The 23,153-nt window shown below is 39.7% G+C and overlaps 1 protein-coding gene across 1 annotated transcript in view; it reads left to right on the top strand.

Annotated features, from left to right (window-relative positions):
• The window catches only part of NEB (nebulin), a 207,053-nt gene extending 184,193 nt beyond the window's left edge, over positions 1-22,860 (top strand). Inside the window, exons 147-165 of the mRNA XM_080798838.1 lie at positions 1,332-1,436; positions 1,976-2,080; positions 2,730-2,822; positions 3,914-4,006; positions 6,300-6,392; positions 6,922-7,014; positions 7,989-8,081; positions 9,772-9,864; positions 10,837-10,929; positions 11,499-11,591; positions 13,309-13,401; positions 13,697-13,789; positions 14,137-14,229; positions 15,228-15,335; positions 15,442-15,625; positions 15,941-16,033; positions 16,879-17,034; positions 17,326-17,432; positions 20,961-22,860. Of these exons, the coding sequence (XP_080654964.1) occupies positions 1,332-1,436; positions 1,976-2,080; positions 2,730-2,822; positions 3,914-4,006; positions 6,300-6,392; positions 6,922-7,014; positions 7,989-8,081; positions 9,772-9,864; positions 10,837-10,929; positions 11,499-11,591; positions 13,309-13,401; positions 13,697-13,789; positions 14,137-14,229; positions 15,228-15,335; positions 15,442-15,625; positions 15,941-16,033; positions 16,879-17,034; positions 17,326-17,432; positions 20,961-21,134 (2,055 nt within the window). The 3' untranslated portion in view covers positions 21,135-22,860. The remainder of the gene's footprint in view (positions 1-1,331; positions 1,437-1,975; positions 2,081-2,729; positions 2,823-3,913; positions 4,007-6,299; positions 6,393-6,921; positions 7,015-7,988; positions 8,082-9,771; positions 9,865-10,836; positions 10,930-11,498; positions 11,592-13,308; positions 13,402-13,696; positions 13,790-14,136; positions 14,230-15,227; positions 15,336-15,441; positions 15,626-15,940; positions 16,034-16,878; positions 17,035-17,325; positions 17,433-20,960) is intronic.
• The last annotated feature ends 293 nt before the right edge of the window (positions 22,861-23,153 follow it).

Here is a 23,153-nt window from a genome sequence, read left to right on the forward strand (position 1 = left end):
AATCTTTCAACGCATAAATGTAATTTGTAATTTGTGTGTAATACAATTAAGATGAAAGAGATATAGAAGGAATAGTTTTATCCCCTTGCAAATTAGCGAGCCTTTCCTCAGCCCTCCACACCCAAACTTCCCTGAAAAGTAGGAGAAAATGGAGCTAAGTAAAGATGGAGAGAAAAGTGAAAGGACTCAGTGACAAGCAATAAGAGCAAACTCTGGCCCTAAGGTGGAGTAAGCGTTCTGATTACTGATTGCGGAAGATTAATGGAAGTGAATCCGCTCAGTCTTGGGGACTGGTGGCACAGGTGTGGGGGGAGGAGGAGGCAGAGTGGTGCCTAAGTGGGGTGTCTCTCAACTAGATGGGGGCACCAGATGTGGGCCCGTGATCAGGTGGAAGCTGGTGGCCCTGGCAGTGAAAGAATTCACCTGAGGCAAAAGAATTCTACCTGAGGTAGACGTTTGCCTCAGACACTACAGGGGTGGAGGGCAGGACAGCAGAGAGGCAGTCTGCGAGGAGGTGGTGGGTGGGGCCTGTTTTTCAAGGGGTAAGAAGCCTAGGGCAGCTTACCGAATTCTCCATTTGGTAACTGTGCCTCATTGTAAGTCATCCACTGGTCAGTTAGGGTTTGTGGATATTTTCAGCTGGGCCTCCTCATGGGCTTTTCTGCATCCCATTGATCAAGCCTGTTTGCTTGCCAGCGGCCTCCACGGGGCCAGGGCAGGAAAGCCCAAGAACGGTGATGGCTGGCTCAGCCGTGGCCAGTCAGCTGGTCATAATGGTGGCCCCAGGTCTGTTCAGTAGAGCCTCTAGTCAGAGCCACATTCTGGAAGCGCCTGCTGGTCCTGCCTGCCTCTTGTGTCTGGTAGCCAGGAACCCCAACACACCTGGGCAGAGCTCAGCAAAAATCTCCTTGCCAGCAGCTTTACAGAGGCCTGCTGATGGCTCTTAAGCCTCCTGCTGTTCTCTCCCAGCCTGTTGGTCGTGTGGCTCCTGGCTAAACAGCCCCATCCGCTTCAGAGTAGACCCCCCCATTGCCAGGAGCCTGGTTGTCTGTCACCTTCCTCTGTGTGGACCAGCCAGCAAGGGCCTCCTGCTGCTGCCTTTGCCGTGACAGTGGGTTTTCGTAAATGCCCGTGCTCAGTTCTCCCAGAAAGAGAAAACATGGCACTCACTGACCACGAGAGGGCTCTGCTTTAGAACTCCCTAACATCCACAAACAGTCCTGAAACTACGAAGGACTTTCCTTCTGCTGAGCAGGAACGGCAGTTGTAGGTCCCATTGGCCCATTTCCCTGTGGTAGTCACCATCCTTATTTCTTGGAATCTGTTTCCAGAAAAAGTACAAGGAAGATGCAGAGAAGTGCATGTCCTATTATGAGACTGTTTTGGACACCCCAGAGATACAGAGAGTCCGGGAGAACCAAAAGAACTTCAGCCTTGTAAGTTTTTATTGACTCTAAGACACTGCCCACTGATACCTGGGATAAAGTGGGCACAGTGGATACCTCTGGGCATAGACAATGGGCCTTGCCTCCTCGAGGGGACTGTGGGGCCGCCCTACGAAGCTCCCACCTGTGGGCCAGGAAACATGTGCTCCATTCTTCTCCAAGATCACCTTATAGTCCCCAGATCACAGCATGAAATACCACTGCTACTTGTTAGTGGCTTCTTGTCACTGTATGTGAACTATCGCCATCCTCTATTAGTGGAGACATCTGTCTTTTTTAAAATTAATTCAGGCAGGGATGCATTTTTTAAAAATCTAACTTGACACTTTACCATTTTTAGGGTTTTAAAAAAAATTTTACAACATTCTTATTAAAGAATTTCCCATCAGCTATCTGACTATCATTATTATGGCATAGACGTTTGGTTTTTGTTTTAATTTGGATTTTAACTTCCCTTACACAATAGAGACAATTTAAAATATATTTTAAAATGTTGAAATCTTAACAAGATGTTTACTCTTTCTTCATAGCTCCAATACCAGTGTGACCTTAAAAACAGTAAAGGAAAAGTTACAGTTGTTCAAGACACGCCAGAAATACTGCGTGTTAAAGAAAATCAAAAGAATTTCAGCTCGGTATATTTACTATTTATTTTCCATTTAATGCTAACCTAATACTTGCATTCTCCTCCTTAAAAATATGCTAGCCTCATGTTGATTCAGATAATTAACATCTAACCTCCCCAGTTAATACTCGTGGTTATTTGATAAAATTTCCCACACTTTGCTCTAAAAACATCACTCCAGAAACCATTTGAAATAACACCTTAAATCTGCTAACAGAGTAACTTTTCTTTCTTTTTAATTTTTTTAATCCCACAGCAATAACATGTGTTGTCTTGCTCCATGAAGATGGGTTTCTTCTTGACATTGTGATTTCTCCTATTATCTTTCCCCAGAGTAAATGACTTTACATCTCTTTAATGGATTTTGTTTCCTATGAGAGGGGTGTTTTTAAATCAGCGTTTTCCCAGTTTTTCTCATCCTGTATTGATACAGTACAATAATTTTAAAAGAAATCTCAAGATCTGGAAAGTCGTCCATGTTGTAAATATGGCAGGAGTTTTGATGCTGACATGGAAGACGTCAGATCCTCTGGCACACGGCTAAGAACATTCTCTAGTGTCTTTTGTTTTCACAGAAGCCATGTTTCCTAGTCTTCCTCCAGGAATTGCTGGGCTTTCTTTTCTTCTGTGTAACATTGTCCTGATTCTGAATGCCCCAGGTTTTATACAAAGAGGATGTCTCTCCGGGAACGGCAATTGGAAAGACCCCTGAGATGATGAGAGTGAAGCAAACACAGGATCACATTAGCTCGGTAAAGACACGTCCCGCAACACCCCCCCACCCCCACCCCTGTCCCGCCCAGTCCCTCCCCCATAGACTCATCCCCTGCGTTTTCTGCCTGCCTTGGGTCATTTACTTTGAGGGCTGAGCTGCACTCAAAACTTTTGTCACCAGAAGCAGCTGAGGCTGCTGAAGTAGGTGCCTGTGGCGAGGGCCATCCCCCAGTCAGTGCAGCCCGAGCAGGTGGCAGGAAGGGAGGTTACCTGTGGGAAACAGAGAGGCCGGTGTCAGAGCAAACCAGAGCTGGACAGTGGTTAAAGTGGTCAAAACAGATTTTATGCAGGACTGTTGCAATAAGGGAAAGAGATCTCAGTATGGAACTGCGCTCAATTCCAAAAACTGCAAGGAAAAGTAAGGATTTCTAATTAGGGGGGTGAGGGTGGAGTGGAAAAGGAGGCCGGAGGGGGGGGGGATAGAAAATCAGAGAAAATGTCAGGGGTAAGAGGGGTTCTGCCTGAACCCGCCTAACATGAGTTTTGCTGGTGGCAGGCCAGGGTGACCAGACGTTGCCTGGTGGGGCTGGTGGAGTAAGGAATTTTGTCAGATATCAAGGGTGAAGACATACCAAGGGTAGGGGGGTTTCTGGCTAAACTGAATTAGCAGGATTCTTGCTAAAATCAGGCAATACAGAGAGAGACTCGGAAGTCCAAAAGTCGAGGCCTATTTGGGAAGAAGATTCAGAGGATCCTGACTGAAGTTTAGTCAGGGAGAGACTCCTTGTCACTTGTAAGAAAACAGAATATGTTAAAGCCGAAAATTCAAACTTCCTGGGTGTATGTTGTGAATGTATTTGTCCTAGCCAAACGAACTGTTGGATAGAACATCTGAGTGCACAGGAAAGATAAGGGGCTATAGTCTGAGTATGGAGTCCCTCTCCACCTCACCCCTAACGGACAGGAGAGCGATCAAGGGTCCTTGCCCATGGCATTATTCCCTGACCCCGTGTTGGAATGGAGCCCCGTGCACACTAAGTATAGAGTTTGTATTATTTAAACTGTGACTTTACAAACAGCAGAGCTCCTAACCAAACACATGTACGTGTTCCCACTTTTATATCTGCAGGTGAAGTATAAGGAAGCCATTGGCCAAGGAACCCCAATTCCTGACCTGCCGGAAGTAAAACGTGTCAAAGAGACACAGAAGCACATTAGCTCGGTAATGGCCCGTGGGCTCAGCGTATTTGTGCACCCAGTCACCTCCTAGTTGGTCCCTAGCTCTGGGTGTGAGGTGAATGGTGGGCTGGGAATGGTGTGAACCTCCCTCCATCCTAGCTAAGAAACCTCTGTCTTCACACCATTCAGGAGCAGAAGGGACTTGGCTTCTTTAATGATCATGCCTGCACTTTCTAGAGTAAAAAGTGCCAATGGTAGAAATTAGGTTATCGGACTGATCTCGAGTTAAAAGATATAAACATAAAAATGACAAAGTATTATACATTTTATGTATATTATATATTAGATAATTGGTATATAAATTTTAATTTTATATGATCTATAACATACATATATAATATTACATAATATCGTATGTAATATTTTGTGTTTCTCCAGTGTATATATTTGCGTGTATGTGTCTCTTGGGACACTCTCCTCTGTCCAGAAAAACTCTAGGTAGACTTGTGAAGTCTCTGCAGCCTTCTCCTCTCCCTTTCAAGAACTTTTGCCCCATATCCTCTGCTATTTTGCAGATGCAGTGTATGTTAAGGTGCTGGCTGTCCTCCCTCTACCCACAATGGCATACTATATATTAAGCATGTTCTCTATGAGGAATTTCAGGCACCTGTAATAGTGGATGTGTGTCGGGGGGTGTCCCTCACACCTTAAATAATCAGGTTAAGCATATGTTTCTCCTGACCTCCGTCAGGTTAGCCCAGTCTCTGCTCCCCATCCCAACACATACACACACACACTCTCTCTCTCTCTCTCTCACCCACCCACTCAGCTTCCCCATCCATAAGCACATTGCAAGCAGTCGCTGGCTGCTAGCAAGAGACCCTGTGGAGTTTGGGAAATAGTTTATGGCCAATAAAAGATGAGGGCCTTGGTCTTAGAGATTCTGCTTATCACTGGATGACTGAATTCTCATTTTGTTGCCATTGGGAGACACTTGATATTTCTCTTGCAAGTTGCTCATATTATTTAGATCTCTTTCCTGTCTCACTCTTCTCTTATACTCTGGCTTCCTTGTAGTACAATTTATGTAGAGGTTTGCGTCCACAAAAAAAAAAAAAAAAGCCTTTAGTCACTTTTGATTGCAACTTCCTGTCTCTCTCTGATTATGTTTTGTTCTGTTATCCATGATCTTGGTTCTGCTGCTTTGCTGGGTAAAGAAACACAAGTTTATATTTTAAAAGCAGATTTTTAAAGATGCCTCAAAGTTTCCCAGCAAAATAAAAATAGCACCCCTAGTTTGTCGGTGATCTGGGGAATTAATCTGTGACTTAAACCCCCTGTGCTGTTCCTGTCGCTCCCAACCCATTCTCAAGTACACCCTGGATCCATTCATTTAAAAAGAATTCATTCATTCCTTTAGGCTGACAATTCTTATAAAGTATTTTTTTTTTTTTTTAAGATTTTACTTGACAGACAGAGATCACAATTAGGCAGAGAGGCAGGCGGGGTGGCGGGGGGGTTGGGGTTGGGGGGAGGAAGCCCGCTCCCCGCCGAGCAGAGAGTCAGATGCGGGGCTCGATCCCAGGACCCTGAGATCATGACCTGAGCCGAAGGCAGACGCTCAAACCACTGAGCCACCCAGGCGCCCCTAGGCTGACAATTCTTAAGAGGGAAGAAGGAAAAGAAGAGGTTCAGAGGTTCAGGAAGTTCCTTACTCTTTTCCTTAAAATGTATAGACCTTTGATATGACCCCTAAAAAATAGGGACTTCCCTCAGTTTGAAAAACACTAGTTTACATACTCCAGCAACCATCAGTAGGAATTCAAGGTCAGATGCTCTTTCTGAAAAATATACTTTTAAGTCTCCTGATATTAAGAGTACCTACAGACTAGGCACCCCCTAGGAATTTTCAGTAGAAAATACAAAACAAACTTTCCAAACCTGAAGGAATAGAGTATTATATGATTAGAAAATTTTAAACCAAGGAACCCATTTATTAAGTACAAATCTACGGTGGACCTACTAATACTAAATGTTATGAAATGGTTCAGTTTTTCTCATTGTTGAATTTGTTATTTTTTAATGCATTTTAGGAATGTTCTAAGTGTTGACAATAGAAAATGCATACTTTAGTACCAAGTGTTCAAGGGTAGTAAAGTCACTTTTGAAGAGGGAACATAAATATTTGTGGAATTTGTTTTTCTTCTTCCTTGAGTGTCATACTTGAAAGCTAGATTGTTTTTAGGAGTTTCCACCACGTCGCTCACAGATGTAGCTGTAATCCAAAGGATTCACGGTCATTTCACCTTTTTGGCTATTCTAATTATCGTCTACAGGTTATGTACAAAGAAAACTTGGGAACAGGCATTCCAACCCCTGTCACTCCAGAGATTGAGAGAGTCAAACGCAATCAAGAGAACTTTAGCTCGGTATTTACAAATATATCAAATAATTTGAAACTCTGTTTCCCCACTTAAAAGTCTACCAGAATAACCCATTATCCTTTTTTCAAAAAGTAACATCTTAATCCTCTGTGTGTGTGTGTGTGTGTGTGTGTGTGTTGGGGGACGGGGGCGGGGGGCGGTGTTATTAACTGACCAGAACCATCTGGACTTAAAGAAAGTGATTCACTTTTCTCGTGGTACTTTAACATTTTTAGCGACTGACAAGTGTGAAAACTTAGATCTAAAACACTGTAAGTAGAATTAACACAAGATTCCCCATCATTATACTCATTTCCTGTAACTTAGTGCTTTGTGTTGTACTTTTTTATCCCCAGAATTAACATGGTAGAGTTTATCATTAAAGTTGTGAAGAAAAAGTAAAAGCATTATCCTTACTAAATATACTCACTAAGAGACTCCCTCTTCACACAAACAACCTGCCCCTAATTTTTTCCCTTCCTTAATCTTTGTGCCTGTTTTGAATGTTTTCTGGGTACTTTCTTATATCTCACAGGTTTTGTACAAAGAAAATTTGGGGAAAGGAACCCCAACACCTATCACTCCAGAGATTGAGAGAGTCAAACGCAATCAAGAGAACTTTAGCTCGGTATTTCTTAGGGGGCAAAAAATAAAAACCCTTAATTCTTATCTCAAATAATATTTTTTAACACATTACAAACATGGTTTTTCTTCCTGTAAAATTACTAAATTCATATAATGAAGATAATGATACCAAATATTACCTTAGTTTTCAACCCAAAGCTAATTTAGTATTTACTTGAGTTCTGGTGTGAAATTTTAACTGTGTTTTCCCTGAAACATAATGATAGATCACTTTCCTTAAAAACCCATAATAATCAGTGTTTGTTCCCCCTTCCCCAAACCCTCCTTTAATAACAACAGGTATTTCTAACTGGTGTGACACAAATTGAAAGTAAAAATCTAACATCCCTTTAAAAGGCCAATGTTAACTAGAATTTTATTTGTACTTATTCTGGCTCTGTTTGATGTATTTTTTGTGTTTGTAGCTTTTGTAAAGGAATGTGATTCTTAAATATTTTCATTCAAGAGATGGAAGAGCAATTTACAGTTAAGTCAGAAATGCAGCTCAGCTATTTTTTGTATACCATGAAAGATAGGAATGAGCTTCCCTTTGGAATAGTTTAAGGATCATCGAAAGCTAATATTTATTTAGCTTTTAATATTTATTTTATTCCCCCAAACCTCTCTCTCTTTCTCTTTATCTGGTTCCCTAATTGAGTTACCAGCTCATTATGGATATTAATTTCAATCAACTTGAATATTATTTGATAAGGCCTCATCCTTCTGTCTTTGAGAGAAGACCTATATTAGTAAGTGACTCCTGCCTGCAGCCTGGCAGCTGTGTCTTTATTAATTGCCACTCAGACAGACATCGCACTGTATGTGACGAAATGTCAAAGGTGGTCAGTTGTCCTATTTCTTAAAGTTGTTTTGGCCTCGTATGCCATTACAAAAACAAACTTTTAGGGACTGTTTTGAAGATCAAGTTACCTAAAAGATGGGTCCAAGCTGATGTGATTGTTGGTTTTGTGCACACAGATTTTGTACAAAGAGAACTTGAGCAAGGGGACCCCCATTGCTGTCACTCCTGAGATGGAGCGAGTCAAACGCAATCAAGAAAACTTTAGCTCGGTATTCTGGAGAAAGCTCCTTTAATTCCATATTTAAAAAATAATAATTTTCTAAAAAACAAAACTTCTCACTATTAGTCCCTTTAAAATAATCAATTTAACATTTTTAAAATTTCATCAACTGAATTCTGTTTTCCACGTCATTTACTTACCATTTTATTCTAACATTTTATACCTTCCATAATAGTCCTGTAAAATGTTTAATTGGTTCCTTTCCTTCTCTTTTCAACTTCTGTGTTGCTGCTGGGACTTTTGAAGTTCATTGATGTCCAAAAAACCCAAACACTGTAGCTCTTATTTACTTGGGACTCTTAAATTAAGATGCTTCTTGGTTAGCTTTGTCCAGAAACACAGTACCCAAGGCCACTTGTAGAAATAGTGGCTCTTGATTGGGAATGGCAGTTACCTTAACCTAGATCCTGTCTGGTTAAACACATGACAGAAAAAGAAAGTAGCTCAGTGTTGGAACCCAAAGCAGCCTTATCTTGATACTTGTGCTACAAGCCGTTCCATGAATAGAAATCCAGACCTTCTGATTTCTTTTCAATATACAAATCAGATCATAAACTTATATTTAATGTTACTTTTTATTAATATTGTTGAAAAATTCTATAATAGTCTGTAAAACTTATGTATAAGGATCTTGAGTTACTTACACCTGAATAGAAAATCAAATGTCAATAGTGAAATTTAGCTGGATATTTTGGGAGCAGGGGAGCAGAGCAGGGTTTTGATCCAAAGTGGTTTTTGTGAGTTCAAATATTTTCAGAAAGTTTGATCCTTCCACATGATTAGATCAGTAACCTTCTTTGGTCCCACTGTCTTTTTGTTTTGTTTTGTTTTTCTTTGTTTCTAATTACTGTTGACTAACAACCTTTCAGCTTTGTTAAATTGTTAAATTGGAATGTTCACTGTTTTCCCTGTGGGATGATGATGGTGGTGGTGGTGGTGATGACGATGATGATGATTTCTTCTTTTGGAAGAATAAGGTTTGCATTAATTTTCAAAGTTATATTTTTTTTCTTCTATATTAGAGTAAGTATATTGTTTATATCTGAGATCTTAATGATCCCAATGATCCCGGACAATTTTTTTTTCCTAAGTAACCATTTGTATTTATTGTTACACAGGTTGCATTTAGGCAGAATTATCTGGTGGTTTATATAGCTTTTAAGATTCCATGGGAAAAAATTAGTACTGTGTATTAAAACATTAACTTTCAGACTTGACCACCTCTACAACTTGGATTTACTCAACAAGGACCAATTTTGCTATACTACACAGATTTGGCCTAGGGTTTTAAATATCTCTTATTCTGCAAAACAGATGTTCTATGTAGGGAAGATAAGTATTTGCCAATCTAATTTAAAAATAATTTTCCTATTATACACTAAGCACTTTAGTGCTCTTATGAAATTATTTGTAATTTTTTCCTTAATTCCCAACATGGGGAACACAACTTCAATATAATATGAGTTAATAGTGAGGTGTATATCAAATGCACTGAAACCTTAGCTAAGGAAATACAGAGCATATTCTCATCCCGATCTGTGTGGAAGAAACAGGTTGACTTGGTGAATTTGTCATTCCCGTTTGATGTCTGTAGTCTCATACTAGGGTCCCTACAGGACAGATGAAAGGGCTGTTTTGACTGCTCTTGTTTTTTCTGCATGCTTTCTTGTGTTGTACAGGTGTTGTATAAAGAAAACCCTGGGAAAGGGATCCCAATTCCCATCACTCCAGAGATGGAGAGAGTCAAACACAATCAAGAAAACTTTAGTTCGGTATTTAAAAGAAAAAAAAAATCCCTTTAACTATTTTTAAACCAAAAATTAATGGCTATATTTAAATCTAATCAGCTTATCCCAATAAAAACTCTGACATGTCTTGTTCACAACTTAATGCTGCCATTTCCTGTGAATCCGTTTCCCCATTTTGGTTAAACATTAATACCATCATTTGACTTAAAAAAAAAAAAAAGCGTTCAGTAGTATATCCTAGCCCTTAAAAACATAACCTTCTCAGTGTCTAAGCACCCACATTTATCCTGCTTTGGCAAATTTGATGTGGACATAAAGCTTACAAAAATGTACTCAGCAAAAATTGAACTATCGGCCTCACTTCCTGTTCTAACCCTCTCTGTCCCTACTGGTATTCGTACAGATACGGTGACCTTTTTTAGCATCTTGTCATTGCTCTCCATTGCTTTAAAAATAATTAATCCTTCCCAATATGTTCACGAAAACTAAAAATTAAATACTTGGACTTCTTTTGAAACTCAACAAAAGAAGGTTTGTGCACATGTACCTTTATTTATACAGTGTTTATTAAAAACCCAGATATCTTTATGTGGTTTATTAATAACATTTCCAAATCAAAAATAACTTCCTCGGTTCTCCTTTTGTCTCTTAACCTTTTTACTCTTTTTCTTCCTCATAACAAACTGGGGCAGGGGGGGATACTAATTGTTCCCTTCCATGGTGCACTCTTGCTCCGCGCTACAGAGATTAATTCAATCAACAAAAGTAACAAAACTTTCTTTTCCTATCTCTTAGTTTTTTGCTGCTCTTTCCTGCATTCCCTTACTTAAAAGTGTGTCTTTAGGCTCCTACAGGTTGGATCTAGAAGCTTCTGGTATTTCCCTTCCTCCTACCTATTCTCTTCCTCTTTGCCCTTCCCCCTACTTCTGCTCCCTCCACAAAAGGGGGAAAGTCGTTGATTGCTCTCCTTGTTCTGGATGCTTTCTTATCACACAGGTGCTATACAAGGAAAACCTGGGGACTGGAATTCCAATCTCCATCACTCCTGAGATGCAGAGAGTCAAACACAATCAAGAAAACCTTAGCTCGGTATTTTGGAAAGAAAGTGAAAAGAAGATGCCACTTAACCTCATAATTATATAATACTTAACATTTATTCCTTTTTAAAACCCACTACCCTTCCTTTGTTTCTAATATACCTCACTTAGCAAAAGGACAATACTTTTTGCATTTTTATGTTACTACTATGGATTCAACTTTTTAAAACATTTTAGTTCTGATAGCGATTCCATCTGGTATCTTTAAATATATATATATTTTAACTTGCTTGGATAACAACAAAACTGAGTTCTAACAATCTCAAACCCCCGATGATTGTCGGGAGGCACTGTACTTATAGAGGTGATGAAATAACATGAGTGAGTGACAGCCTTTCCCCAGCAGCTGAGGTCCTTGCTGCCCTAGAGACTCTGCTTCCCCAGCCAAACCTTTGCCGCCATTAAAGCAGTTTGTGGCAGCTTGCCAACCCGTTAACTCCCGGCTCCCTGGACTACTGTGTCACTGGGTAACAAGGAAGTTGAACTCACACTTAAAATCTTACAACAAATGAAATGTTACTTAACTTTTTTTTTTTTCTGGATGCTTTTCTCATTACACAGGTGTTGTACAAAGAAAATATGGGCAAGGGAACCCCTTTACCTGTCACTCCAGAGATGGAGAGAGTCAAACACAATCAAGAAAATATTAGCTTGGTACTTTGGCAAGAAAAGAAAAAGCTACTTCTTTAATGATTTAAAATAATACTTATTAATCCTACTTTAAAAAAAACTTAAATTTTGTGAATTTTGTTGATCCCATTTATCTTTCTCTCCTAGAAGACTACTCTTAGCTTTAACCCCATAATAACAAGATTGCTTTAATCTATAAAGTTCTAATATCAGGAAGTAACAGATTTTCCAATAAAATGTCCTTTTGCTCATCTGTCCCCAAACTTACTCTCTACCATCCTCAAGGTCTCTTTGTTTTATGTACTCCTGAAATCTGGGGGGTGGCATGGTAGGTATGAGAGCTCTTTCTGGAAAATTGGAGTTGTGATCTTGTCTGTTTTTGCACCTGTGACTTTAGGTTCTAATTTACCCTGTCAGATTTAGACAAAGAGACCTTGGGAAAAATAACCCCTGATCCTCTCCCCCAAGGATAATGACATTTCTTTTCCATTTGGTATTTTAAAATATTAAGAAACAAAACAAAACAATCCACTTGTTCTTTTGGTTTGCTTGGATAACGACAAAATTGAGTTCTAACAATCTCAAATCCCCCATGTGCTTGTTTGGAGGTACTACGCTCAGAGAAGTGAAAAAATTAAGATCCACTGGTGGTTTCAGAAAATAATTTATCAATTTACGTAAAAATGAAGTGTCACTCAAACTGTTTTTTGCTTTACCAGCTTTAGTTGTTTTGTCTTCACTGTGGTCTGTAACTGCTAACTTTTAGCAAACCATTTCCTGTAAGCCTGTGCTCTGTGACATACGTTTATAATGTAGCGGGGGTTGGGATTTGTATGGGAAGATGTTAGCTCATGTTAGGCAGAACCTGGTGGGCCTCCACATGAACGCTGTCTGCAGCTTTCTCCTGCACTAAAGTGCGTGGCACCAGAATTAGCCAGGGCATTTGTTAGGTCAGACTGTGGGTGCTGTCCCACAGTTTTTCATTCTGTGGGTCTGGTGTGGAGCCAGATGATTTGTGATTCTAGCAAGTGCTCGGGTGATGCTGACCTTTCTGTTCAGGGACCCCACTTTAAGAAACGCTACTTTAGCAGAATCTTTCTCTTGAATGCCATCTCCCAAACCTCCTGTGTCCCCATGAATGACACTGGACGGAGACACTGAGGTAAAGGATTTATCATGACACTAGTGATATAATTGCTGAACACGTTTTTCTTTACTGATATGTTTGGTGACCTAAAGCAGGAGGCAGAGCATGGAAGACAGCAGGGGAAAAAAGAGAGGAGGAGGAATCCTTGTTTTGGGGCCCACAGTTTTATGGATGTGTCTCTATGAGTTTAAGTGCTACAAGACGTGCCAGTCCCCCAGTGCCATAGAGGGAGCAGCCCCACCTTCTCGGTGTCAGTCAGTCACATGCCCTTCAGTCCTGTTAAGATGATCTGTCTGGTGCTTGAAATGCATAGATGAGCAGTGAAATGAAGGCCTTCTCTCATCCCTTTTGGATACTCTGCAAGTTCTGTCTTGCAGTCTGCCAGGATTTCGGGGCATGGTTGTATCCTGGAAATGTATGTCTTGCTGTAACTACACTCAACTTCATTTAGAAACCTACTCCTTGCCACCTAACCTTATTGCCCAAATGGTTTGGCACCCTGAGCCTCATAACAAATTATCTATTCCATTTAATCTTTTGGTAACTGTAATTTTTTTTTCTTTTTGCCTTTTTGGATCCACTGGACTCGTGTAGGTTTTGTACAAAGAAAGTGTGGGGAAAGCGACCCCAACCCCTGTCACGCCAGAGATGCAGAGAGTCAAACGCAATCAAGAGAACATTAGCTCGGTATTGTCTTGAGAAACGAAAGTGTTTTTAATTTTGCAAAGTAACCCCTGCAGTTTGGCCTGCTCCTAACTCCATCCCAGGTTAAAAACAAGCAAAATGCCAGTTTTGAAGAATCTCCTGTAAATAATAAACGACACTTACTATTGCCATTAACTGGTTTTAAGCTTTCTTCTTGAGAGCTGTTCTCACTCATATAACAGATTAAATATGGAGTTTTCACCCCAAAATTGGATTATGTTGAATGGCTTGAATAGTACCTCTTCGTGATTTTCGGGTCCAACTTTGTATCTCACAGGTGTTATACAAAGAGAACCTGGGGAAAGCGACCCCTACACCCTTTACTCCTGAGATGGAAAGAGTCAAACGCAATCAAGAAAACTTTAGCTCGGTATTTTGGAGAGGAAAAAAAAGAAATTGTTACACTTTTAATAAGCCTGGCAAATATGGTTATATCACTAATTTATCTCACAGTTTTCCAAAAACTTCCGTTTATTTTTAAAATTTCTTCTTTACCCACTTAAAAACAAACCAACCCACCCCACCCTACCAGCTCAACCTGATTTAATTCTTTTTTCATCTTGTGCTTTATACAATAACATTTTAATGGCTTTATCTTCCTCACGTGTTTCTTATAGAGTGTGATTTAATTGAGCCATAACACCAGCTAGATGATGGTTTTCAGAACTGGTTTTCTGCTCTCTCTCTGATGTCTGAATGCTCTCTTGGCTCCTCTAGGTATTATACAAAGAGAATATGAGAAAAGCAACTCCGACACCTGTTACTCCAGAGATGGAGCGAGCTAAGCGCAACCAAGAAAACATTAGCTCGGTATTGTTTAGGATTAAACACAGGAGTAGTGCAACGACTTGGAAAATAACATTTTAACATATAAACATGCCCTTCTCATTCAACTGGGAAACACACTAAAATTAAAAAAAAATGCAACATCTTGAAAAATAACATTTTAACACTATAAAAATTTTTGTGCAGCTTATTCAACTGAAAATTTACTTTAAAATTAACAGAACTGTGCTTTTAAATTCCAAATGATCATACTAAGAAATAACAATTGCCAATGTTTTCCTTTTATTTTACTGAGGGGGTGGGTAGTCTTACATAACCAACTGTAACAAATTGACTTCCTAACATCCTCAACCTCCTGCTCCTCTTTATTTTTAAGGTACTATATGAAACAGGTAATATTCTGAGACGGATGCCGCCTTTGGCTTTGATACTTTGAGTTTTTCATGTCTAGAGGACTTTGATTTCTGTATTAACATTGGCTTATGAAATCTGGGCATAAACCTATGAAAATGATCGCTTGTTGGAAAGGTAGTTGTTTTGGAGCATCTGGCTGGCTGAGAAGAGCATGCAACTCTTGACCTCAGGGTCATGAGCTAAAGCACCATGCTAGGTGCAGAGATTACTTAATTGAACTTTAAAAATTTTAAAAGGATAGTCGTTGTGAATGTCAGAATTCCATCTAGTGTCAAATACATACAATCTGCTGGTGCTGCAATTCTTAGCAAATTCCAAAGAATACTTTCTTCCTATCCTCTTTGAAATTCAATGCCTTGTGTCCTTTGAAAATGAAAGTTATACTTTCAAAGTCAAAACATGTCCTTTCTCTCCTAAGGAGAGTCCTGCCCACTCGTCCTCATGTTTATCTGTTCTGCGGTTAGTCAAGGGCATCACTGGGTCCTTTCAGATGAGTCAAGCTTCCCTCCCCAGCTACTTTTATCTCCATGTGTTGGAAAAGTTTTTAAGGCTTCAGAATTAGAACACTACCATGACCTGTACTTAATTCACGGTCTCTCCTCTGTCAGGTTCTTTATTCTGATAGCTTCCGGAAACAAATACAAGGCAAAGCTGCCTACGTCTTGGACACTCCAGAGATGAGACGGGTGCGGGAAACCCAACGCCACATCTCAACGGTGAGTCAGCAATTTCTAAGGAGTGACTGGCCAGTTTGCTGGATCGTGTGGAAAAGGAAATGATCACGCCATCGTACTTTCACAAAATCAATTCATGAAATTTCAGGTGAAATATCATGAAGACTTTGAGAAACACAAGGGTTGCTTCACACCAGTGGTGACGGATCCTATCACTGAACGAGTGAAGAAGAACACACAGGATTTCAGTGACATTAACTACCGAGGTATTCAGAGAAAAGTGGTAGAAATGGAACAAAAACGGAATGACCAGGATCAGGAGACTATTACAGGTATATGAGCACTTGTGGTGGGGGGTGCAGAGGGTATCAACTCTAAGGGGTAGAACAAGAGTGGCATTAGTCATAGGAAGCTAAAGGATAAAGCACTTCAGCCTGTGTTTTCACCAGCTGTAAAAACAAACTATTATTTCACAGCTGGCAAAGCTGGTATCTTTCCTACCTTAGGCTTTGTTCTCTGAGAAGTCATGACCAGAAATAAGCTAAGTTGGTGTTGTCCTCCTGTGGTTAAGTTCATGCCTTGCTTTCCAAGCTATTAGGAGTCCTCCAAGAACACCTGTTTTGATCCTTGATGTCACCTGCTTGCAGGTTTTCGTGTCTGGCGTACTAATCCTGGCTCAGTGTTCGACTATGATCCAGCGGAAGACAACATTCAATCACGAAGCTTACACATGATTAATGGTATGTTATAGCATACACCTTGAAGGTCACCATTTAATGGGCTAGTGTCAATGACCTCTAGGAAACTAGAGTTGTCAGTGTTCTGATTTGTCCTTCAGCATAAAAATACTGTGCTGACTAGTGGGACGGTATCATTTTCTAGACAAATTTAAGTCAGGGAAAGGACTGTCTTCACTGCCTCTTTCTTCAGGCCCCATTATTACCATTTTGTTTCTAAAGGAGAAAAAGTACTACATCTTTCTATTCGAGAAGTAATGGGGGGAAAAAAACAAAGGGAAGATAATGAATTTGACCTTTGGCAACTTTCTGAAGACTCATGTCATCAAGGAAGACTGTTAATTCAATAAAATAAGCCATGCCTTTATGTCTTTTTATGTTAAAAATGTACAGTAGTAAGTAATGCCCGTCCTTAAAGGATTTATACTCTAGTCTGCTGATGGAGAGAAGTAAATCAGTGGTTACAACCTGACATGCAGTTTTAAAGGTCAGCACACAAATTGTGCGAACTCAGGTAAAAGGCATCTAAATTCAGTTGGGGAAGTGAAGGAGGACATTATGGAGAAGTTGAAGGTGGAGTTTGAATGTGAGTTTTTGTGAGCCAGGAAAATGGGCAGGGTGGAGGGAAGGAGTTGTGGTCCAACACAGCCTCTGGGATTTGAACCTGGCTGTGCAATTCAGCAGTTATGTGACCTTTGGTACTTACACTGTCATGTGGAAATGAGGATGGCAACCATATATAGGGTTTCCAGGGTTTAATTCATGGGAGTCTACTGAAAATCATGCCCAGCAAAGAACCCACCCCACTTGCGCCAATTTCATGCCTGTCTGTCCCCCTACCCCCCCAGCGCAAGCACAGCGCCGGAGCCGGGAGCATTCCCGGTCGGCCAGTGCACTGAGCATCAGTGGAGGCGAGGACAAGTCTGAGCACTCGGAAGCCGCCGACCAGCGCCTCTCCACCTACAGTGACGGCGGCGGGGTCTTCTTCTCTGCAACCTCCTCAGGTACAAGTGGGCAGCCTGCCTGCTTGCCGGGTTACTAGCGCAGATGCTTTGAGTTAAAAAAACAAAACCAAACAAAACCGGATCATTTCTTCTAATGAGAAAAGACTAGAATTGTGGAGAGGTACACGAAACCAAATGTTTTATTTTCATTAACTTTATTAGAGCCTCCTTTCTTGGAAATCACTCTTTTTAAGTTAGGGGACAAGAAGGCACTGCTCAGCTGTTTGACACAAATTAAGTGATGTCTAATCACCTTTTCTTCGTACAAACTACCTTCCCCCCACCTTTTAGCTTACAAACATGCAAAAACCACGGAGCTCCCACAACAGCGATCATCTTCAGTTGCCACTCAACAGACAACGGTATCCTCCATCCCATCTCACCCATCTACTGCTGGGGTAGGTAAACAACCAAGAGCTTACTCCAGTCATTCTTACCTTTCCAAATGTGCAGTAATGATTAATAGTATTCTGGGTGGGGTTTTGTTTTTTCTTTTTCAGCCAAACCTATTTTATGAAATACTCTTTTAATACATCTCATGTTACCAGAAACCCCTTGTTACCAAACTCAAAACAAACTAAAATGATCATTTTGGGGCTCAATGATCCTACTACATTAAAGTATCTGCTGCTTGGAATCATTCTTCAAGAATATATACATGTGTGCATGTGTCACACACATAAATGTGTCTTTACCTTAGATCTCCCTTGTTACTATATTGGAGAGATAAATCAATCATGCTTACAATTCACCAGACTACTTTAAAAACTCTTAGTTTAAAACCCTGGATTCATCCACAATACCACAAAAAATTCTTCAAGGTTGAGTATAAGTGTTTATATGAAAAAAATATTTGCATGAAGAAAACTGTCTTTACTAAAAGACAAAGATCTAAAGTATTGAGATCATTATATTTCAGGAACAGAATCTTATAAAGTTGTTTTCTCTCCTGAAATAAATCCATAAATGCAAGGAAACTCCAGTCAAAATCCTAGAAGCATTTTATATATTAACCCTAAAATTTATTTTAAAGAATGATCAATTTTGAAAAAGACAACAGAAAATTATTAACCAGATAAGAACAAAACATACTATGAATCTATTATCATTAAATATGGATTTAGCAGGGGAATAGATATGAAAATAGATGAGGTCCAGAAATGGGACACTAAAAGGATTACAAATCAAAAGGGGGAAAAAATCAGAATTGTAAAATGCTTGAGAAAAGTAGATACTAATTTTATAATATTGGGGACAGGAAAGGCCTTCCTCAACAGCTTCTAGAACCTAGGAATGTGAAAAGAAATGACTGCATATTTGACCATAAAATTTTACATTTTTTATAACAAAAACATGTCAAACTGGGGGAAAATAGTCACAGCATACATAACAAAAAGATTTATAGCTAAAGAGCCTAGCACTCAAAAATTCATTGGCAAATTATTCTCCTTCTGGTCAAAATAAGAAAGACCTGGAAGCAAATGAATCTACAACTTCCAGCAAAAGAAAGAGAAATAGCCAACAAAAAAGATGTCCACCGTAACTGCAAACCAGGAATATGAAAATTAGAACAATAAATATTAGATTATTATGGTAGCGAATTTTTTAAAAAATTAAAATGCACATACCACTTGACTTCTTTCACCTTTAAAAGTTTTTTCTAAAATACTTATCTAAAGGCAAATATTAGGGGATTAGTGTAAGAAAAAATGGCTAACAAATGTCTAGAAATCTAGAAATGGCTAATTTGTGATCTTACTAAAATACAGAATTCTCTGTAGCAGTAAAAAGTATATCGATCTATATTTATATGGAAAAGCTCTGAAGCTATATTAAATGGAAAGAATAGGTCAGAGTATTAACCAGAGTAATCGTTTTATATTTGTAGGAGGGAAGGGGAAACCTATTCTCGAATATGACTCTATGTGTGTATATTTCGGGATGCTAGGAAAAAATATGCAAGTTACATACCAAATTACTAACCAGTACCTGCTCCTAAGAAGGAAACTTGGACACTTTCAATTTTTGTTATTTTTGTCTACAAATTGTTAGAATTTTAAAAATTTTATTTTGCGGTTGTAAACACACTTGAGAGCTATCTTCTTACCACATTTTTAACGTACTATAAAGCTATTATCATTAAATATGGATTTAGCAGGGGAATAGATATGAAAATAGATGAGGTCCAGAAATGGACACTAAAAGGATTACAAATCAACAGGGGGACAAAAATCAATTTTCTATTTTGATACATTCAAATTATTTTTTACATTCTTGTTCACTGCAGATTCAAGCTTACGTACACATCTCTAGAGATCTCCAGAACAGTAGGTCTCTAGACCTTAGTCAGATTGCTTAACTGAAACTTTATGCTTAATCATTAGTAATTCCCCATTTTTCCCTATCATGTTACAGATTTTTGTGTTTTGACATGTGGAGGATAGCTTTTAGAAACTTTTACTACTAGTATGCTCCCAAATTCCCAGGGTGAAAGATACATGCAGTACTGCTTTCTCAAAAGGGAAGAAAAGACCATATGCAAAATAAGCTCATTCTTTTTCCAGTTTTATGAATATATTATTAATATACTATTACAGTCATATTGAAGTGTACAGGTCCACTGATTCTGTCATTTACAGTTATTCAACCACTACTACAGTCTAATTTTTTAACAGTTCATCACCCTAACAGAACCCTTGTACTCATCAAGTCACTCTCCTTCCTGAGCCTCTCCCTCCCCCACCACCCAATCCAAGGGATCCACTAATGTACTTCTTTCTTCGCCTATGCAAGACATTTCATATAAACGAAATACTTGATGCTCTGAGGTTCATCTAATTCTGTCATACAAAGTAACTCATTGCTTTTTTGTTACCAAATACTCCACTCTATGGAATTACCACCCTTTTTCCTTCATCATCAGCTGGTAGGCATTTGGATTGTTTCCATTTTTTGGCTGCTATGAATGATAACTGCTGTGAATATAGATGTACAAGTTATTGTGCAGACTTGTTTTCATTCCTCTTGGGTTTATACTAGGACTGCAATATGATAACTGTATTTACCATGGGAAGAACTTACAAAAAACTAAAGATTTTTATTTATTTGGGGCACCTGGGTGGCTCAGTGGTTTAAAACCTCTACCTTCGGCTCAGGTCATGATCTTAGGGTCCTGGGATCTCAGGGTCCTGCTCGGTGGGGAGCCTGCTTCCCCCTCTCTCTCTGCCTGCCTCTCTGCCTACTTGTGATCTCTGTCTGTCAGATGAATAAATAAAATCTTTAAAAAAAAAAAAGTTTTTTTTTATTTGACAGGCAGAGAGGCAGGCAGGGAGAGAGGTGGAAGCAGGCTCCCTGCAGAGCAGGGAGCCTGATGTGGGGCTCAATCCCAGGACCCTGGGATGACGACTTGAGTCGAAGGCAGAGGCTTTAACCCAGTGAGCCAGCCAGGCGTCCCCGAAAAACTCTTTTCAAAGTGGCTGCATCATTTTACATTCCCATCTGCAGTTTATAAAATTTCTCCACATCCTCAATACCTGCTATTGTTTCTTTTTATCACCATTCTAATGTGTGTCATGTGGTGTTTCATTGTGGTTTTCCCTGAGACTAGTAATGCCAAGCATTTTTTTCATGAGCTTATGGGCTATTTGTACATCTCTGTTGGAGAATGCAGATCCTTTGCCTCCCGCCTCCCCTCCCACCTTTTTCCACTATTGAATGGTTGGGAGTTCTTTGTATTTTCTGGATGGTAATCCCTTACCAGATTAGTGATTTCCAAATATTTACTTTCCTGGTGGTAGCTGCACATTCTCTTTTGTGCAACTTAAATTTGTGGAGTAAGTCATAAGAAATCTTAAAATTAGGCATTCAGGTTGGTTGATGCAAATCTAATACAAAATTTTTTTTACCTTTTTTCATCTTATAAATAGAAAATCTTCCGTGCCATGTACGACTATATGGCTGCTGATGCAGATGAGGTGTCCTTCAGAGATGGAGATGCTATTGTAAATGTCCAAGCGATTGATGAAGGTTGGATGTACGGCACTGTGCAGAGGACGGGCAGGACCGGCATGCTGCCCGCCAACTACGTGGAGGCTATTTAATAAGCATGTCAGAGTATCGCACCTGTCTGAGGACCTGCACGTCCTGCAGTCAGTATTTCAGTTCAGACTCTCCACTACTACCTAAGTCCTCAAGCTGCCTAATGGTTTTTCTGTGTCAGTATGATTAATAGTTGTACCATCCCTTAATCTGTTTCTACATGAACCTCAGTAATTCTCCACTAAAACAAATGTTAATCAGATTCACTACATTATTTTCTGGACATGGTCATAAAACTTATGAGACAACATTAAACCCATCGGTTCATTATTTTTAAAATTGTCATTATTAAATTTCCATAGTGTTTTAAAGTAAGTTTAATTATAGAATAGACATTTTAAAAGTTTATGCATTGTTATTTCTGTATCAGCCCAGAGTCTTTCTCCATTACGAAAATGTTTGACATTTTTTAAAACAAGGATTCTGAACATGTTAAACACATTTTTTAAAAAATGGCAGAAATACTCACCTTTTCCTTGTTTACTGAATGCTGATGCTTTTAATTCTAGTCCAGTTCTGAAGTTATAAAGGTGATAGTCAATATAAACAGTGGATAAGCTAGTAATTAAGTCTGTCATTCTGCAATAAACACCACTGATCTAATGATTGTTAACTTATTTTTAATAGTTTCATCATTGACAAATTTCAGTAAAGCAAATCCATTACTTTAGAGTTCACTAAAAAAAAATTTTAAAGTACCATTACAAATCCATAAATGTAGGCTTTCTCAGAACTAAACTGTGTTCAGCAAGCTTCCCTTATGGCTAGCTGCTAACATTTTAGAAACAACTGTGGGATCAGCATGCACAGCTGGGAAATGGATGGCACTGCATGCCCCATCCCTACTATTTCCTACAGACCTGCCCCCTCCAATATGCCCTTGGCCAGAGCCCATCCAAAGTGGTGTCACAAGCCTGGCAGTGTGCAAGCAGCCCTGACAGGCTCCAGCACTGCTCCACAGTGTCTCTCGCCCTCAGGAGAGGGGAAGACAACCACATACGCTGGCCCAGCCACAGCTCCAGCAGTGGACTGGGGGCAGACATCAGGCCTGACTGTAGGCTCCACCCACCAATGAAAGCATCTCAGAGGACAACACAGGAAAAGCAACAGCCAGTTCCATAACTACTGCATCTCTAGCGAACACCTGGTCTGACTCAAGCCCAAGGTGGCCCCAGACTGGCCCACTAACACCATGAGGACAAAACCCTGTCCACAAGTGGCAAAGAGAGCCACTGCAGATGACTGGATTGAAGGCAAACATGACTCAACCACAAAGTAGGGTGCACACAACACACGTAGGAGACAGCCCTGAAGAGTCAAGTTCTGGTGAACAGAGCATATTGTGCAGGAGGACATCACAGCACCTCTTCTTCATATGGCCACTACTTGCAAGAGCAGGAGACGTAGCTGACTTTCCTAACACACGGAAATAGAGTTAGATAAAATGAAGAGTCAGAGGATCATGTCCCAAATGAAAGAACAGGAAAAATCACAGCAAGAGACCTAAAAACAAGAGAGCTAAGTAATAGTCATGAAGATACTCAGTAGACGTGAGCAAAGACTTGACCTTAGTGAGGTACTTAACAAAGAAATAGAAACATGAAAACCAGAGATAAACTCAGTGACCGAAATTGAAAACATAATGGAATAAATAGATGAGAGGAAGCAGAAGAAATCAGTGCCCTGGAGGAAAGAGTAATGGAGAGCAGTCAAGCTGCCATAGAAGAGAAGAAAAAAATTAAAAAAAAAAAAAAAACAGACAAAAGAAATTAGGTTTTTAAGCATAGTAACATTCATATTACAGGTATTTCAAAGGAGGAGAGAAAAGGGGGCAGGAAATTTATTTCAAGAAATAATGGCTGAAAACTTCCCAGATCTAAGAAAGGAAACAAATTTAAGATCCAGGAGCCACCAGAAAGTCCCCAACAAAACCCAAGGAACTCCATACTAAGAAGCAGTATAATTAAGATGGCAAAAGTACTGATAAAGAGTTTTAAAAAGAGCAAAAGAGTTACATACAA

Source organism: Martes martes (assembly GCF_963455335.1).
Source record: "Martes martes genome assembly, chromosome: 3".
NCBI lineage: Eukaryota > Metazoa > Chordata > Mammalia > Carnivora > Mustelidae > Martes > Martes martes.